Source organism: Bos mutus, chromosome 17 (assembly GCF_027580195.1).
Source record: "Bos mutus isolate GX-2022 chromosome 17, NWIPB_WYAK_1.1, whole genome shotgun sequence".
NCBI classification, from domain to species: Eukaryota; Metazoa; Chordata; class Mammalia; order Artiodactyla; family Bovidae; genus Bos; species Bos mutus.
Window position 1 is genome coordinate 59,243,652 of NC_091633.1, and position 20,242 is coordinate 59,263,893.

Sequence of the window (20,242 nt, forward strand, 5' to 3'; positions counted from 1 at the left end):
TACTTCTGAACAGAATATAGAAATTTTTACCGTTATGGGATTTTTGTTGTTGTTAAATCAGAAATATTTCAGTGCTTTAACATGCAAGATAGAATAATTATCATACTTGCTATTCATATTATGTTTGCTTTTCTTTTTCATAGTTTTATGTTTGATGAACCTTCTAGTTACCTAGATGTCAAGCAGCGTTTAAAGGCTGCTATTACTATACGATCTCTAATAAATCCAGACAGGTAAGTAAGATTTGGTGTGTGCCTATGCTGTTCTATTTAAAAAGTTTTATAAATTTCTAAAAATGCAACACCAGGACCATCAATGTCATATACATGTGCATATATTCCATCTTGGTTTTTGAGCTATCACTTGAACTTAACCTTCCTCTGTCTAGAACAGAAATTCTTAATGCAAGATGCATTTACTACCATACCTGTTTCCAGGGAGCCTAAGAATTATGAAGTGAAGTGAAGTGAAGTCACTAAGTCATATCCAACTCTTTGCAACCCCATGGACTGTAGCCTATCAGGCTCCTCTGTCCATGGGATTTTCCAGGCAAGAATACTGGAGTGGTTTGCCATTTCCTTCTCCAGGGATCTTCCCCACCCAGGGATCGAACCCTGGTCTCCCGCATTGTAGGCAGACGCTTTTACTGTCTGAGCCACCAGGGAAGCAACTATAGTGATATGCAAATTTTTGACATATATTTATGGGTTTCTAGGAAGCAGATCCTTAACTTTTGTCAGATCCTCAAATGGATATGTTGCTTATACACATCATTTAAAACAGAGTAATTCCAGTTGTCCCAGGTCTTTACTGAGCACAAAAGAGTTCTTAAAAACTTCTTAGTAGTCACAACATCATGTATTCGTAGGATGCTGTTGTAGTTTGCAGTTTTTATATCCGTTATCTCATCTGAGCCTCATTAATCTCATAAGTTAGAATCTTTAGGTGGTATTCCCATATTGCAGATGAAGAAGTTTAAGGTCAAAAAAATTAATTATTTCTAGATTTCTAATTTATGATATGGCAAGACTATGGCCAGAACACAGAGTGTTTTTCCTGCATAGCATTTTCTGTTCCATTCTTTAATAGTTGATTTCATAACTTCTTTCATAAGAGAAATCCCTGGGGATCAAAAAGCGAACAGAGAACTATAAATTACAGGGGAGTAACAAGGATGGCTTTCCTGAAGGTTGTGCTTGTCTCTGTAATAAGTCTTGCGCTTTAACAACCGTTTGTGGGCAGGTAGCAGAGCCTCCTTTTGAATTATCACACAAAATGCCAGGACTCTCAAACAACTGCTTTCTCAGCAAAAGAGTAAATAAACACATGAGGATGTCAAGGAAACATACTCCTGTCACTCAGTGAGCACCTTGGGAATGGAGGGATGGTTCCCCTTCAGATCTGTTTATGGACTGGCAGCTCACATGGATATGGAATTGAAATTTATGTAATCAGGGATGTCTAAAAACCCTCCAAGCTGAGAAAGTAACACAGACAGAGTCCTGGACTCTTCAGTTCTATGGTACGTAGACGACACAAATAAAAAACACTCCAGAGACATACGCTCTCAACCCTGGTCACACAGGATTTCTTCAGGTAAAGACCAAGAGCTTCAAAGCCAGGGTTGTAAATGATAGAAGGAAAGTGTACGAGTGAGCCAGTAAACAACAAACAGCAGGACTTAGATCTTCAAGAACTGAAAGGGGCACTCTAAGGGGCTGGAAGGCAGTATTTAACATGAGTCAACATAAAGGTTTAAAGCTCTAGAAATATAATACTCCAAAAAAGGTAACAGGTAAATGTTTTAAAAACCCAAACGAATCTAGAAATTAGAAATATAGTCATGACATTGAAAACTCACTGGACAGATTAGACAGGTTAGGGACAACAGAAGAGCATCAGAAACTTTAAAAGTTGACCTGAGCAAGCCACCAGAGTACAACAGAGAATGAGATGGAAAAACACGAGGAGATTCAGGGACATGGAGAATAGAACAAGATAGAGAACAGAATGAGAAGACAATTGCGTATGTCTTTATAGGCATCTGAAAAATCAAACTGTGAAAAGATAATGGCCAGGTTTTTTCCAGAATTGAAAAACTTGACTCCTTAGATTCAAGGAACAAATGATCCCTGTACATACTTTGAAGTAAAACTTCGAATATCAGTAATAAAGAGACAGTCTTAGTTGAGGTAAATGGTGACCATTATTTTCACTCCATGCATAGGTCAGGGCATTATGATAGGCTCTTTGGGAAATTGTTGCTGTTGTTTAGTCACCAAGTAATGTCCAACTCTTTGCGACCCCATGGACTGTATCCGACCAGACTCCTCTGTCTGTGGGATTTCCCAGGTGAGAATACCGGGGTAGGGTACCCATTTCCTTCTCCAGGAGATATTCCTGACCCAGGGATTAAATCCACAGCTACCTGCATTGGCAGGTAGGTTCTTTACCACTGTGCTACCAGGGCAGAAGCCCCTTTGGGGAATGTAAGAGTATAAAATGCGGTCCCAATATTCAGGGACCTTAGGATCTGGTAGATTAAGGAATACATAAGCAGAGAAATAAAAGGATAATAATTTACAACCAGGTGACATGTATTCAGTCAAGTCACTATTTTCTACGTTATGAGAGCGCAGTACATAGTGGTAAAAGGGATAACATACCAAAACAGATTAGATTGGCAAAGTGAAGAGAATGATTGTTAGACGTTCTCTCAGTTGTGCTGGGTCATGATTTTATAGGCATAGGGTCAAAATAATCTCTTTGTAGTGCTAGACGATAAAAAGTTTCAGGAAGTATGTCTGCATTCTGAAATTCTATGATGTATCAAGGCACCCATTCAGTCTTTAATGCTGTAAAAAGATTTTGAAGATCGTATCCTCCAGGAAACAACAAGAAATAGAGGATGGATTAGTGAGAGGAACAATAATGCAAGAGGAAGATTAAAATCCAACAGATAACCCAAAATTAAGTGTAGGGCATAAATTTTCACAGCATAGATTTCTCATTATGCTGTAGATTATTGTTCCAAACCCTCTGAAAATAGAGTGAGTCTTCTAAATATTTTTTAATAACATTTTGGACTTCTGCATAAGATTCATATGAAAGTAGAGAAAGCAGGTGACTTATTTTTTTTCTTTTCAAAAGTACCTTAAAAACCACTAGATAAAACTGCTGCCATATACTGGGTCTTGAAGATTTCAGTGATAAAAAAGCAGAGAATTATTCCAAGTAATGGAACATTGCCAGTAATGATACCACGGCAGGATAAGTATTGGCTCACTTGGGTGATTTGCCATTTTTATTGATGCTTACCACTGTTCAACAGTGGGGGAAAGTTTATTGCACATTAAGAAGGGTATTTCTGCTGGAGGTAGAATTTGAGGTGAACCTTAAAGAGTTACATAGGACTTCAACAGATGAGGATTTTAGGCAGGAGACCCTTTGAATCATAGACTAGCCCTTAGACACAGAGATAGAAGAGTAAATTATTCAGGAAACAAAGATCCATTTTTTGGTATATCCTATATACAAATGTAATAAAAGAATGTACAGATACTTTGGTTCAACTCAAGATTTTTTGACTTTACAGTGTTGTGAAAACAGTACATATTCAGTAGAACTATACTTCAGATTTTGGTATTTTCTTGGTCTGTGGTGCTGAGCAGCAGCAGCAAGCTGCAGCTTTCGGTCAGCCATATGTTGAGAGGACAGACAGCTGGCACCCTTGCCACCGTTCTGCTTCTCACTTTGAGTGTAGTAGTCAACATATTACATGCGACAGTCAACACTCTATTGGAAAATAGTAAGTGTTCTGAACACATTTCAGGTAGGCTAGGCCAAGTGTCGTGTTTGTTAGATTAGGTTAAGTATGATGGATTTATCAGAGTGTAACTTTATAAATTGAATATCTGTAGTAGCTATAGTTTTGGAAGGTCTTAAAAGAAGATTTGAGGATGTTAAATTTGTTTCATCTGGAACTAAGAGCCTTATCTGGGGCCCTGAAGAAAAAAATGAGATTTGTTAAAAGCATATAGCAATATTAAATGGAAATATGACACCCTGAATTAGAATCTCGATAGAGAAAGAAAACAGTGAATTAGACATGCTTGACAATTTAAACAGTATATCATCGTGAATCAAATAGAGTCAGTTTTTATGGGAGTAATGATTTCATTAAATGATTAAATGATTTCATTAAAATAAAAATATGGCTGGTTTTTGTACAGAAAGCTATTAAATTGGAATTTGATGTCTGCAGGTCATTGCTTTTTGAAAATCTTAAACTGAGTTGAATAGGAATGAAATACTACATAAAAGCTTTATGACTATTATTTATTTGCCTGTTTCTACTAGAAGTACTTTTTTTCTTACTAATTAAAAAGTCATGTCCTATTCTATCCCATTTATTAAGTGCTCCATTTCCAACACTAACCTGTTTCCTTCCTGACTTTCATTAGGTTTTTATCACCTGTAAAACTTTGCTACGTGGTCTTTTTGGTATTGTTTTATATCAATTCCTAGTCTCCACAGCTAATATTGAAAGTTCTCAGATTGAGGATTATGTCATATTCTCTACGCATCCCCTGCTACACCTGTACTGCAACTAGTGTGGGATAGGACAAGTAGAAGGGTTTAATACATAAGTTGACCAGCACAGTAAACAGTGTAGGCCTATTATATAATTATTTCTGCTTTGTAAAGTTTAAAAATGCTTTGAAACATTTTTAGTTAAACATTTAGTAAAAAAATGTTTTTTTATTAGCAAAACATTTATTTCATATATTCATAAATTTTCATGTTAACTTTTTTCTTTTAGTTTAGGAAAATAATTTGAAATATGAACATTGATTAGAGTCTTATTCCAAGAAAACATTTTATAACTTGCTTAATGTGGTCTTTACAGTTAATTTTTTTAAATGTATTTATCTTCCTAAAATTTCCACTATAGTTTTTTTAAAGCTATGTAAATGTTTTAATTATAATTAATATTGCATTTTTAAATAAACATCTGTATTGATTTTCAGATATATCATTGTGGTGGAGCATGATCTAAGTGTATTAGACTACCTCTCTGACTTCATCTGCTGTTTATATGGCGTACCAAGTGCTTACGGTGTTGTCACTATGCCTTTTAGTGTAAGAGAAGGTAACTTGAAAGACTTTTCACAGTGCTCTTTCACATCAGTGCTTAGAAAATGTATTGCTGATACTAAGTAAAGTGTTGCTGTCATAGTACTCATCCAAAACTCTGGCCTTATTAAATTTAATCTCACAATAGAATATACATATATAAGGTTCTATATGTCAGTTGTTAAACATAACCTATTTCTTTTTGGAGAAGTTTTTGTTGTGGCTAAAAATATTCTATCAGTTTCACTATTTGTTTGCTATACTAAAATGTTCTTTTATATTTTGGCCTCTGTAGCATCCCTGTATTATTAGTCATGTTCTGCTTTATCTTTGACAGGCCAGTACCAGTAGGAAAACTCTTGAAATTCATTTAGTGCTCATCTTGTTTTCATGTTTCAAATTTATCTTTAATCTGTATCCTAAGTTTGTGGAACTAAGGTTATCCAAAAGTCTAATAAAACAGTTAAATATAGTCTGGTGAGTGACTAAAATTCTAATACAACAGCTCAGTATGTGTATTTTCACTTATTCCTACTACTTGCAGGAAAGAGGGACTAGGGACTGTCTCTCTGGTCCATGTGTTTTCCCTACCTAAGCAAGTTAGGCAAGCAAGGTAGGCTAAGTAAAAACTAGCCTACCACTTGGAGAAGGCAATGGCACCCCACTCTAGTACTCTTGCCTGGAAAATCCCATGGACGGAGGAGCCTGGTGGGCTGCAGTCCATGGGATCACTAAGAGTAGGGCACGACTGAGTGACTTCACTTTCACTTTTCACTTTCATGCATTGGAGAAGGAAATGGCGACCCACTCCAGTGTTCTTGCCTGGAGAATCCCAGGGATGGCAGAGCCTGGTGGGCTGCCATCTATGGGGTCGCACAGTCGGACACGACTGAAGCAACTTAGCAGCGGCAGTAGCCTACCACTAAATGGCTCCTGAAGCAAAATCAGTACACGCTCCACCTGGTATGCCTTCTTCCTTTTAATTTCTTTCCTGTTTTCCTTCACTGCTTCCTCACTCCTATTTTTACTTTTTATGTTTCTTCTCTCCAGCTATGTCTTAAACTGATAATCTAGACATGAAAGGTCTCCTTAGTCCATATCTTGAAAATCCATGCTTGAAAGTCCATATTCCATAAGAATAATTATTCATGTAGCTTTATAGTTCCCTCAGTTGGGCAGGCTTTTCTTTTTTTAAAGCTGTAAAAAGGGTATAAATAGTTTAAGATGTGGGGAAGGACTTAATATCCTTATCTACCTATATATTTGAGATAGATACTATCCATCTATTGAGATAATATATTTTAAGAAAAAACTTGTGAGATTGCCCAGTTTTTTTTTACCAGTAGTCTTAAGAGATGATAGCAGAAGCAATTACTGTTTTATTCTCCTCAGTTAGCAACTAATATCAGAGCATCTACTCTCTGCCTAAAGTATTAAGTAGTTCTAGAATCATATTGATAATAATGACATGGATACGTGGCAGTCACTTTTCATAATTCTAGTTAGAGAAAAGTGAAAGTCGCTCAGTCATGTCTGCCTCTTTGTAACCCCATGAACTATATACATATACAGTCCATGGAATTCTACAGGCCAGAATACTGGAGTGGGTAGTCTTCCCAACCCAGGGATTGAACCCCGGTCTCCCGCATTGCAGGTGGATTCTTTACCAGCTGAGTCACAAGGGAAGCCCTGAAAGTGAAAGTCACTCAGTCGTGTCCGACTCTTTGTGATCCATGGTTGCTAATTCTATGTAACTATATAATTCTAGTTATAGATGCCATGTCTAAAGCATATGCTGGGAAATAGTTCCTGGTGAGGTTTTAATGTACCCTATCCGTTAAAACTATTGAACTAACAAACTGCGCTTAATCTTTCTGCTTTCCTTTAATATGCTGAAATTAACACGTTATATGTAAAAGCTCTTTATGAACTATAAAGGAATTTTAGCTTGAACTCATTTTTAAATTAAAAAGAAAAACATTGCAGTTGGAGTGTATACAGCCGATTTGTTAATTTTTTTTCCACAAAGTCACTTCTCTGAGCTTTTCTTTTCTTACCTAATGGATTGGGCAATTGTAGTAAATGGTCACTTAGATTCCTTTGAGTTTATATTTTTATTTAATGTTTGGTTTTAATTTTTTAACCTCACATTATTCTTAACATGAATTCTTAATCTTAAATGGCTTAAGATTAAAAATGCTAATTTGGGCAGAATAAATGGATCTGGTGATGTGTTCTGTCAGTATATATTTATTGAGCCACCTGTGTTCTAGTCTGAGAAGGCCTAGATTTGGTTCTTAATTGCAAATGAATAACATCCTAGACCTTCTTTCAAGACTTGTTGAAACTTCAGCTACTGTTCTTCTGTTACACATAGTAAACACAAAAACAGATCTTTTCATTGTTTCCCAAATAACACGCTTTTCCATTTCTGTGCATCTGCCATTGTGGTTCTTAACAACCTTAGTTTGGAGGGATTTTCATGTACCAGTATGTTAGTTTTTGTTCAGTTATTAAAATCTGTTTAGATTATGTTGTTTGCACAGTAAAGCCAAGAAAAGTTCAATGAAGTTCTTAAAAATCTGCAAAGCTAAACTGAAAACAAATGCAATAAATCATAAGTTCAGCATATGGTTATGTCTCACATGAAAATGAATACTTATAACTTAAATTCTTAACTATTTTATTTCATTTTATATCAATCTGTGAAAATACTCCATTTTACTTGTCATTTTTTAAAGAAAAATTACAATTTTTTTATTTTAAAATACAGAATAAATGGCATCAGAGCCTTTCACATAAAATCTGATGGAAAAAGTCTTATAAAAATCACATAATAATGAAAAGATGTGCTTTGTGTATGTGTGGTTTGTATATATAGGCATGTATGTGTGCATGAATTAAACTTGGTATTAGGTACATGAAATACCATGTCGCACTGCTTGCTGTTTAAATCTATGTATAGATTGCTCACAAGAGAGCCTAGGGTTTGGTTTTTATATGATAATTTATTGCTGTGGGAAAAGTCTAGTCTTTAATTGATCTTTGCTAATCTATTTCAATAACTTTCCAATAGGCATAAACATTTTTTTGGATGGCTACGTTCCAACAGAAAACTTGAGATTCAGAGATGCATCACTTGTTTTTAAAGTGGCTGAGACAGCAAATGAAGAAGAAGTTAAAAAGATGTGTATGTATAAATACCCTGGAATGAAGAAAAAGATGGGAGAGTTTGAGTTAGCGATTGTAGCTGGAGAGTTTACAGATTCTGAAATCATGGTGATGCTGGGGGAAAATGGTAAGTTTCCCTTATTCTGTGATATTTGAAAGTTGATTCTGTTTATCCAGGGGCTTCCCTGGTGGCTCAGACGGTAAAGCATCTGTCTGCAATGCAGGAGACCTGGGTTCGATCCCTGGGTTGGGAAGATCCCCTGGAGAAGGAAATGGCAGTCCACTCCAGTATTCTTGCCTGGAAAATCCCATGGACAGCGGAGCCTGGTAGGCTACTGTCCATGGGGTCGCAAAGAGTAGGACACGACTGAGTGACTTCACTTTCACTTTGTTTATCCAATAACTGAGTTTTAATTACTCTGAAAAATTTTGACTCAGTTATATTATAGGTCTGGGAACTAGATTGAATTCCTATATTTCTCAGTGTGGTTCACATTTTGTGACAGCATATGATTTAATTTGTCATTTAATCAAGTTCATATTTCTTATTTTGTTAACCTTCAGTGAGAATTAGATCTTTTTCTAAGTTGGTTTTTCTATGTATATATTGATACAGATGACATTTATTCATCCTAGAAACTGACCAGAAAGGAAAGAATTGGTAATTCTAAAGCAGTCTAGTTTAAAATGTTTTCCTTGCAACTTTGTAAACAGTTATATTACTGACATTTTTAAATAATAGGTTATTGTCATAAATATAGTTAGATGATTTTGAGTGCTGATGACTTTGAGATGATTTTGGAATTTTGTGCTTACAACTTACAAAACTGGAAGAAAAAAATTTTCTGAAGATTGTTGCGGTATATCAGTCTTTAGTTAATGTGTTAGTCTTTAGCTTGGTTGCAATTAAATATTTCATGCTAATGGCCTTTGTGATGACAGTGTCAATCATAACAGTTATTGTCCTGTTTTAACAATAAATTGTGTTCATCAATACTTTAACTAAAAAAGTCAAGAACTAACCCAAGACTTTATAGATCCACTTATTAAAATGGCCGTTATAAACTTTAAATAGTATGTATTCCTCCTAATGAGTTTAGAATGATGCTTGAGAGGTGAATCATGAAAGTTCAAGTAGATTTTCTATATAGCCTCCAGAATTCTGTAGTGTCAGTATGTTTTTTCAAAACTAGTTTCCCAGTTACAACCCAGTAATGCATAGTGATTTACTCTAAATGTGAAACATTTTTCAAATCAATTTGCTTTGTGTTGCCAGGTACTGGTAAAACAACATTTATCAGAATGCTTGCTGGAAGGCTTAAACCTGATGAAGGAGGTACTGTTGTAATGTTGAGTTTTTTTACTCTTTTCCATGTAGTAGATTCTAAAGATCTGAGCAGTTTTCAGTGTCTTATTTATTTGCATTATTTTGCAGGGGAAGTTCCAGTTCTAAACGTCAGTTATAAGCCACAGAAAATCAGTCCCAAATCAACCGTGAGTTATACTGGTATTTTTTTTTATTATTATTAAAGAAGAGTTTATATGTATATATACCTAGAGCATTATTACTCTTACACTCTGTCAGAATGTTTCTCCAAATCAGTCTGGGGCCCCCAAGTGGCTCAGTGGTAAAGAATCCGCCTGCCAATGCAGGAAACAAGGGTCTGATCCCTAGGTGAGGAAGATCCCTTGGAGAAGGAAATGGCAACCCACTCCAGTATTCTTGCCTGGCAAATCCCAAGGACAGAGGAGCTTAGTGGGCTACAAGTCCATGGGGTCACAAAGAGTTGGGCATGACTGAGCAACTGAGCACACACACACAGGTGTAATAAGGTAGCAAAGGAAGATATTAAGACTACTGCAGTCCTTAGTTTCATTTCCACTACTGGGAAAACTATTTTAAGTCTGTTTGGCATCTTTTTCCAAAATAAATCTTCAAAAACCTAATGTGTTTGGTGGTGCAAATGACATCAGGAAAGTGAAAGGCTACCCACAAGACTGGAGAAACTGTTTGCAAATTATATATCTAATAAGGTACTCATACCCAGAATATATAAAGAACTCTTAAAACTCGATTTTTAAATGCACAGAGGATTTGAATAGACATTTTTCCGAAGAAAGGAAACAAATGGCCAATAAGCACAGGAAAAGATGCTCAGCATTGGTAGTCATAAGGGAAATGCAAATTAAAGCCACTGTGAGACACCACATCACACCCACTAAAATGACTTCAATCAGACAAGAGCAAGTATTACTGAGGATATAGAGAAATTTGAACCTTATAGATTGCTGTTACGAACGAAAAACAGTAGAGCCACTGTTATTCAGCCATTAAAAGGACACGGATATATATTACAACATGGATGAGATTTAAAACATTGTGAAATTAACTTCCTTTGATTTCTGCAGGTGTTGTAATGAACTTATTAACTTCAGTAGCTCAGTACTCATATTGAAAATACTTATGATGACTTGATTTACATTAAAAATTTCATCATTGATGTTTTCTATAAACTTAGCTTTTTAAGTTCTCAAGACATCTTATATTCATCCCTGTCATACTGTTGCACATTTTGTTACCTCCCAGATTGCCTAAGATTACTTGATACACATATTGACCTTTAGAAGTATTCCTAGTCTGAAATGATTTCTCCCTTGAAGCAGTCATTTATTTCTTTCAGATTTTAAGATTATTGCTTTATTTTTTTTACTTGGACATGATGGGTTTTTAATTTTTTAAGTCTCAAAACATGCCCTAGCTGATAGATAAGCATCAAAATACTATGGATATCTGTTGGCAACAAATTGTTACACTTTTGCTTTGTGGCTTAACTTTGTCAAGGTGCATAATCAGAGTAGTTTTGTACTGAAATAAAATTTGAATACTTTTCCCTTAAAAACAGGGAAGTGTTCGCCAGCTACTACATGAAAAGATCAGAGATGCTTACACTCATCCACAGTTTGTGACTGATGTAATGAAGCCTCTGCAAATTGAAAACATCATCGATCAAGAGGTACTCTTAAAATAATTTTTGTTGTTTTATCATTTTAAATGTTGGGTATCTCTACATGGTTTATTGAACTTCTTCTGCAAATAGGTGCAGACATTATCTGGTGGTGAACTGCAGCGAGTAGCATTAGCTCTTTGTTTGGGCAAACCTGCTGATGTCTATTTAATTGATGAACCATCTGCATATTTGGATTCTGAGCAAAGATTGATGGCTGCTCGAGTTGTCAAACGGTAATATCCCGTTCATAAGAGTATTACATGTGATCATGTGTACTAGAAGACAAATGTGCTTAATATAGCACTTGAATATTTGATGATATAAAACTAAGATCTCAAAATCATGTGTTTTAGTTTCATACTCCATGCTAAGAAGACAGCCTTTGTTGTGGAACATGACTTCATCATGGCCACCTATCTAGCAGATCGAGTCATTGTTTTTGACGGTGTTCCATCCAAGAACACAGTTGCAAACAGGTAAACTATTTTCTAAACCATTCAACCTGATTATAAGTTCCATCACTTTTCCAATCAGCATATAAACATTACTCATACTATTTTAATTTTTAATAAGGAAAACTCTTGAAGTGATTAACTCCAAAGATTATTCGTATACCATATTGGATGACATTGGTTAGAATAGTGGGTTTTAGACTGTGGTATAACACTGACTCATGGGAATAAGGATGCAGAGCTTTGGGCCCCTCACCGTCTCTTTCTGGTTATGTTTTGTCTGCTTCTTTATTTGGGTGCGTGACTTGCCCAATTTACAAAGTTAGTGGTAAAGCTTACTATCCCCCAAATATCTGGTATAAATGTACAGCCAAGTTTAAAATGAATGATTTTACCTCTCCTCTTTTTTCTTTCATTTCTCCTTATTGGCTTGATAGAGAGCACTTGAAATATAAAGAAGCCTAACTTTCACAGTTTATGAGAAAGTTTTTTGTTTTTTGTTTTTTTTATTTTATTTTATTTTTAAACTTTACATAATTACATAATTGTATTAGTTTTGCCAGATATCAAAATGAATCCACCACGGGTATACATGTGTTCCCCATCCTGAATCCTCCTTCCCCCCTTCCATCCCTCTGGGTCGTCCCAGTGCACTAGCCCCAAGCATCCAGTATCGTGCATCAAACCTGGACTGGCATCTTGTTTCATACATGATATTTTACATGTTTCAGTGCCATTCTCCCAAATCTTCCCACCCTCTCCCTCTCCCATAGAGTCCATAAGACTGTTCTATACATCAGTGTCTCTTTTGCTGTCTCGTACACAGGGTTATTGTTACCATCTTTCTAAATTCCATATATATGCGTTATTATACTGTATTGGTGTTTTTCCTTCTGGCTTACTTCACTCTGTATAATAGGCTCCAGTTTCATCCACCTCATTAGAACTGATTCAAATGTTTTCTTTTTAATGGCTGAGTAATACTCCATTGTGTATATGTACCATAGCTTTCTTATCCATTCATCTGCTGATGGACATCTAGGTTGCTTCCATGTCCTGGCTATTATAAACAGTGCTGCAATGAACATTGGGGTACACGTGTCTCTTTCCCTTCTGGTTTCCTCAGTGTGTATGCCCAGCAGTGGGATTGCTGGATCATAAGGCAGTTCTATTTCCAGTTTTTTAAGGAATCTCCACACGGTTCTCCATAGTGGCTGTACTAGTTTGCATTCCCACCAACAGTGTAAGAGGGTTCCCTTTTCTCCACACCCTCTCCAGCATTTATTATTTGTAGACTTTTGGATCGCAGCCATTCTGACTGGTGTGAAATGGTACCTCATAATGGTTTTCATTTGCATTTCTCTGAGAAAGTTCTTTTTTTAATGAGAAATTTATTATGCTTTTAGTGCTTAAATCTTACTGGGTTGAACTATATGAAATTATGGATATTTAACCATTTAACCTATAAAAACAGTAAGTTCATGTGATTCCAACGCAATATTTCATGGTGGATTTGCTGTTTGAATAATGCATCCAAGAAATAAAAGTACTTAAGTAAACTTCTTAAAATTCTTTTTTTTATTTAAATTTGAATAATGCATCCAAGAAATAAAAGTACTTAAGTAAACTTCTTAAAATTCTTTTTATTTAAATTTGAATAATGCATCCAAGAAATAAAAGTACTTAAGTAAACTTCTTAAAATTCTTTTTTTATTTAAAAATTGTCAATTATTGAAAATAATGTACTTTGTTAGGGAAATTGCTTAGACTGTGTGAAAAAAAATGAAAGTGTTAGTTGTTCAGCTGTGTCCAACTCTGCGATCCCATGGAGTATAGCTTGCCGGTCTCCTTTGTCCATGGGATTCTCCAGACAGAATACTGGAGTGGGTAGCTATTCTTTCTCCAAGGATCTTCCCAACCCAGGTCTTCCCCACAGCAGGTGGATTCTTTACCGTTTGAGCCACCAGGGAAGCCTTCAAATAATGATCCACGCTTTGTATTTAAAAAATACTTAAATGTTCTACAAGTATGATATGATTTAGAATGGTTTTAGTAGTAGTTTAGGTGAGAAAAAATGATTAGTATAGAAATAGTATGGAAATTTTAAAAGGAATTATTACTAAAAACCATTATGTTGTACATAGTCTTTTCAGTGCCAAATTTCTAACATAATTGTACCTTCTCTGTTAAATTTTCTTCTGTCCTAAAAGTCTTAGATCTGAAAGTCTGCAATCACCTAATTTTTCTAAAGTAGTACTTCTGGCTAAATGTTTTTTTCCATATCATAAACATTTTAAACTGTGTTTGTTTTGCACAAAAATACAGCCAAACTAGCCAAGCAAAGACATTTTTTAATATAGATTTATATTGTGATTATACTATTATCGAGATGACTTATGATTGAGGAATTAGAGGAAACAGTTATTCTTAATGTTCTTAAAAAGTAATTAAATTGGGGGGAGGGTAAAAATCAATTGTAATTGATAGACTCTATTTTTCCCCCTAGTCCTCAAACCCTTTTGGCCGGCATGAATAAATTTTTGTCTCAGCTTGAAATTACATTCAGAAGAGACCCAAACAACTACAGGCCAAGAATAAACAAGCTCAATTCAATCAAGGTATGTAAAAATCTATCTCAAGTCACGGGTACTTTCTCAGTGTGGATAGTTGGAGAGTATGTTTTGAATTGAAGACTGTGTCATTAAAATTCTGTCATTTCCTTAGTTGTGAGATTCTGGTTTTTCACGTTTTAGTCCCTGATGGCACACATCAGTCTGGAGGCAGCACTTGTGATAGAGCTGCCACCGCTGCATTATCTGAGTCACACGCGTTGTACTACTTGTGTTGAGGGTACTTGCCATTTAAAGTGTTTTCAGGGAAACTACACTTGAAATAGAGAAGTTTTTAGTTTTTTTACGCATTTTTTGTGCTTGCATAAGAACAATACGATTAAAATGTATGTTTTAAGAGTCTTAAACACTTCTTCAATGAACATTAAATTCTAAATAATGAAACAAAAAATTTGGTTAAATCTGTAGTCTTTTAATCGGCAGTTTTTTCTCCTTTGTGGTATATAAAGTAATTGTGCACCCTATACTTGACGTTAAATATGGTTTTTAGAAAGCAGTCATTTCTTCATGCCCAAAAAAAATGCTAAAAAAGCGTTTCTGTGTTTCTAGTATGCCTGCAATGAATGCCTCCTTAAAGCACAGCTTCCGTTTCATGGCCCTCTCGCTATCGCCCTTTCATATTCTACTCCCCTAGCTTGGCTACTAAAACGTAAGCCCTTGGAAAGAAGAGACACAGTGCATATCACTTATTCTTAAGCACCTAACACAGACTCTGGATGCCTTTAGCCTTCACTATAATATTTTATGTTTACTCTCTAGCCAGGACAATGAAATGCAAGTTTTAAATTAAAACTGAATAGTTCCTCGGTTTTGAAAAGTGAATTAAGCAGAGAAAAGAACTAAATTTTAGAGCACTTTCATAAGAATCTCTTCTGAAGCCTTACCCTTTGTGCTGTAGTTTTCTTGAGTAGAGACTCAGTTCAGTCCCCAAGGACACTTATTCAGGATAGTCTCTGTATCAGTTCATCCTAGACAATCACACCTGAGATCTAATAAGGGAGGTGCTAGGCAGATAGGTAGATAGATCATTACTTGCCAATCTGCAAATGGTACTGGGAAAAACTATTTTTATATACATTTTGTATACTAGGCAGTTCCCAAACTGACATGGTTATATTTTTATCAGGAGCTTAAAGTTAAAAGGAAGAAAATGGAATTTTAATAGTTTTTTTGGAAACAGAATTTTATATAGCAAAATTTTGTTATGTAAAGGAATTTTGTGTGAGGTGTACCAAGGAAGGTGTCTTTGGTAGGTAGTGGAGGTGAGTAGCAGAATAGTAACCTTGCCTTTGAGCAGTGGGATGAGGAATTTCCAGAAGCAGCCAGTGAGTACAGAGGAGATTGTGGGACGCTGTTGTAAGCACTGGTACTACTGTGGGTAATCCAGCCCTGGCATACCGGAGAATGGTGTTGATTTCTGTTTGCTTCTCTTTGTTTTTTAGGATGTAGAACAAAAGAAGAGTGGAAACTACTTTTTCTTGGATGATTAAAGTGAATCGGAGAATATTGATAAGCCATTTATTAAGAGAAACATTTATTGGGATTTTTGTCATATAAAATTTAAATCAGGTTTTATACACCACATGCTCTAGAGCTTGAAGTATAATTTACTTACTGTAACATCAAAAGCCAGTTGTGTTATAAATTGTCTGAATACAGAAAATGCCACTTTTCTGATCTTGATGATAGAACCCTTTTTGTGCATAACATTCTAAAATGAAGACATTTCAAGCTATACAAATTACCTCCAGGTTTCCATAATGTATAGGAAGATTTTCAGTAGGTTTATTATATATTCATGTACCAAATGCTGAGCAGTGTTGCCCCCTTTTAAAAATCTTGAAAAAGGTTTCTGCACTTACATGGTTTGCCAAGTATGCAATTATAATGAAACTGCCCTTATTTTAAAATCCAATTGATTACTTCACTGATTAAATTTGATAAACAAACATCAGGATTATATTTGTTTTCAGTCTTTGCATTAAATTGTCAGTGTATTTAGACTTTGAAAGGAAGATGACTGCGGAACACCACTGCTGGAAACAATTACCAACTTGAGCATTGTTTACAGTGTTTTTGGTGCTTATAAATATCCTAAGCAAAAACAAATCATTTCAACACACGTTCCTCTTCCCCACCCCCCCAGAAAAACCTAAGTTGATTCTGAATTAGGTGTAGCATTCCATAAGATTCTATATTCTGTAGTTACTCTCAAGGTAATGTCATTCTTTAAATATACCTTTCTGTAATCACTGATCAAGATTTAGAAAAAAGTATTTTAAAGAATGTTTGTTTCCCTTAAAAGTACAGTACAGGTTCAAAATCTTTAGAGTTGGTCCCTAAGCATCTGTGTTTTTAAACTTCCACAGATTTCTGATGGGCAGCCAAGGACTGTGAGCCACTTTCCTAAAGGCAACAATACCGCCAAGGAATGCCCAGATAGCAATACAAAGTATCCCTTGGTACCAAATATATTTATTTCTAGGTTTTGAATATAGAGGATATTATCTAAATCTGTTTGACTTTTTTTTTTTTAAGTTTTAGATAGTATGTAGCAGGAGTTCTAAAAACTGATCCAGATTTCTTGAACAGTGGGATACCTGTAGTGTGAAACCACTTTCAAGTATACTTCTGCCTAATGCCCTGAACTGGGACTAACTCACACGACAAGTGGGAAAAGGAGTTTGCTGCTGCTAAGTCGCTTCAGTCGTGTCCGACTCTGTGCGACCCCATAGACAGCAGCCCAGCAGGCTCCCTCGTCCCTGGGATTCTCCAGGCAAGAACACTGGAGTGTGTTGCCATTTCCTTCTCCAATGCATTAAAGTGAAATGTGAAAGTGAAGTCGCTCGGTCGTGTCCGACTATTAGCGACCCCATGGACTGCAGCCTACCAAGCTCCTCCATGGGATTTTCCAGGCAAGAGTATTGGAGTGGGGTGCCATTGCCTTCTCCCGGAAAAGGAGTTTAGGACATAGAAAAACTTTTAGAGCTCCCTGAAACTACAGAAGCTTTAATTAATATGCAAACAGTTGGTGAAAAGTGGTTTAACTAAGACCCATTAGGCCTTTTAAAAAATTAATTTATGTGAGTATAATGTTTGTGAAAATTTCAAATATACAGAAATAAATGGAATAAAGAATTATGATTTCCCTTCATTTTACCCTCCCAGAGATTACCAGTGTTTAATAATATATATCCTTTCATGCTTTTTAATTAAGTGTGACTATGTAAAGGGTTTGCTTTGTACATAAATGGGATTATATTGAAATAAGTAGTGCCTATTTTTAAGGATAGGTTAAACTTGTGAATGATTATTTCAAATATATTGAATAAAATAAGACAAAAGCTATTTTTAATTACTTATTCTGTACTATGTCCTTAAAATATTTTTGATATAAGAACCGAGTTCTTTCTACTTATTGCTGATATAGAATATGTATCAATTGTATTTTTCATGTAAATGAAAATTTTAAAAAGGAATTCGATGTTACTTAAAATTTTGTACAATAGAAAAGGACTTAAAATATTAACACAAAGAAAAGTGTTTTATAAAATCTGTTAACCAACTCAAATACCTCAGTGCAGATGTTAACTCTCTTAAAAAGAATGAGACTGCTCATTATATCCTGATTAGAAAAAATTTCTAAGCAAAAAAGCATAGTGCAACGTAAGTTTATTATGACACCACTATTTATGAAAATGTGCAAAGTACTAAAATACATAAAAGGATACTCAGAAACAATGCTTTTGAGAAGGGTAACTTGATGGTTAGGAACAGAGAACAAAGGAAACACACACACCTATTGCCTTTTGAATTTTACATTTTGTACATATCAACTGTTTAACATAGCATTTAGCAGTCTAAAAGAGTAGTGTATATGCAACTTAAGTTAACCTAATTTTACACCATAGCATCTTGAAGTCCAGTACCTTCTCTTGCTTACCAATTCAATGTGTAGTTTGGTGTCTGACATGTAGTTTTGCCTACTACTGTGTTGAAGGAATCAATCTACTCATCAGAGGTTCTGTTTCTATAGGACTGGGTAACTACTTACTTGGTTGTGTACACTCCCTCATTAGTATTTCATGTACGTATATGTAAAGCCCTGAACCCCAGTGTCTGGTGAGTTACGAGTACCACGTGGTTCTGAAGAGAGAGTTCTGGGTTGGAGAGTCAGAAAGGGCTACAAAAGAGGCAGCTGCCACGGAAAAAGAACCTATAAAGATGGTATAATAATCCATGTGAACCAGAAGACAGGTCAGGTCAGATATATCAGCGTGGGCACCCAAGAGCTTGGTGAGAGGAATGGATGCAGGCAAGAGTGTGGTGAACTGTCAAGTGCCTCAAAGATTTAACGTGAAGTTTTTACATGGTTTGAGTAGGAATGAGGAAACAAAACCAGCTAGAGAAACAGAATTGTCAAATAATTGGTTCAGCAGCTTATAATTCTTTAATTTTCATTTTATTATTACTCACCAGTACCTCCTTCTTGCCTAATTGGTAGGATAAGCCGTGTGCTCAGCTGCAGCTGGTGTATCATAATTGGGCTAAGGCCATCATGACAGTTCTCTTCATAATATCCTAGTTGCTTGCAGCTCAGCATGGCATGTTGAGCAGTTATAGCCAGTAAGCTGAAGGAAGCCTCTTGGGAGTTTCTGGAAGCCCTTTTGCTTTCCTAATAAAAAGAGATATGTATCTGGTACACTCTTTTGAGGCGGTGTTGTGCCCACAAGGTGACAAAAAGGGAAATGCTGAGAAAGTCACAAGGATGCTAGCCCTGCCATTAGACACCACACAATGCCAGCAGCCACATTCCTTCCAGATTTCTTAGGAAAACAAATCCCTGTTTAAGCTGATAAACTCACGGATTTCTCTTGAGGTAAGAACCTTGGCTCTGACATCTCTTCAAAGGCTTCCCATTTACTAGTGCCAGGGGACTGGATGACCAGCTCAGAACCACTTTTCATCTTAGCTTGCAGATTCCTGGACATCAAACCTAACTAAACAAGTACGACTACAATCAGTGGATTTTTGTTTTTTCCTTAAGAATCTGGAAACCAGGCAAGGAGAGGCTTGTCTGTAGGAAATGTTTAGCTACCACTATTGTCCCTTTGACTGGGGTGCTCCTGGTGGCAGTGGTGTAGTCGCTTAGTCGTGTCTGACTCCCGCGACCCCGTGGATTGTAGTAACCTGCCAGGCTCTTCTGTCCATGGGATTCTGCAGGCAGGAATACTGGAGTGAGTGGCCATTTCCTTCTCCAGGGGTGCTCCTGATGTGAATGCTAATATAGGAGTTCAGCTCCCAAATGCACATACCTGAGTCTGCCTCCCTAATGAGACTGGTAACCATGTACATCTATCCCCTCGTGGAGCACAGCCTTGTGTCATTTCATGTCTGTACCTCTGGTTTCTAGTCTCCATTTTTGGCCCCCAATTTCTGAACATATAAAAATATAAAGGACTAAGTTACACTACTAGTAAGAGGCATATCCTAGGTGGGTACTAAAAACAGCATTACTTTCTTAGTCTAGCTGAAGGCATTTAATCCAAAGTTTTCATTTTTAAAAAAACTAGCTTACTACAAAGATTTTTGTTACTGAAATCAGTTAATAATCTCCTAGTTCAGTATTTATATAACATTCGAAGAGATACAAGGCCTCTTCCCACAGTTTACTATACTTAACATCCCTAAGACTTTTTCTAAATGTGAAAAATAAAACGTGATCATAGAAATGACATGTATTTTAAAAGTTGATTTTTTTAAAAATAAAAGTTGATTTTTAAGCTCCAGTTTCTCTAATGAACTCAAAGGATCAATCTAAAAAAACGGACATTCATACCAACAT

At 35.9% G+C, this 20,242-nt stretch overlaps 1 protein-coding gene across 2 annotated transcripts in view; it reads left to right on the forward strand.

The window, feature by feature from the left end:
• ABCE1 (ATP binding cassette subfamily E member 1) overlaps positions 1 to 16,074 on the forward strand; it is a 30,713-nt gene extending 14,639 nt beyond the window's left edge. For both annotated transcript variants that reach the window (XM_005908279.3, XM_070386597.1), the window contains exons 9-18: positions 144 to 233; positions 5,031 to 5,152; positions 8,213 to 8,434; positions 9,584 to 9,643; positions 9,743 to 9,801; positions 11,211 to 11,321; positions 11,406 to 11,548; positions 11,669 to 11,791; positions 14,274 to 14,385; positions 15,840 to 16,074. In XM_005908279.3, the coding sequence (XP_005908341.1) occupies positions 144 to 233; positions 5,031 to 5,152; positions 8,213 to 8,434; positions 9,584 to 9,643; positions 9,743 to 9,801; positions 11,211 to 11,321; positions 11,406 to 11,548; positions 11,669 to 11,791; positions 14,274 to 14,385; positions 15,840 to 15,887 (1,090 nt within the window). In that variant the 3' untranslated portion in view covers positions 15,888 to 16,074. The remainder of the gene's footprint in view (positions 1 to 143; positions 234 to 5,030; positions 5,153 to 8,212; positions 8,435 to 9,583; positions 9,644 to 9,742; positions 9,802 to 11,210; positions 11,322 to 11,405; positions 11,549 to 11,668; positions 11,792 to 14,273; positions 14,386 to 15,839) is intronic.
• Positions 16,075 to 20,242: the final 4,168 nt, after the last annotated feature.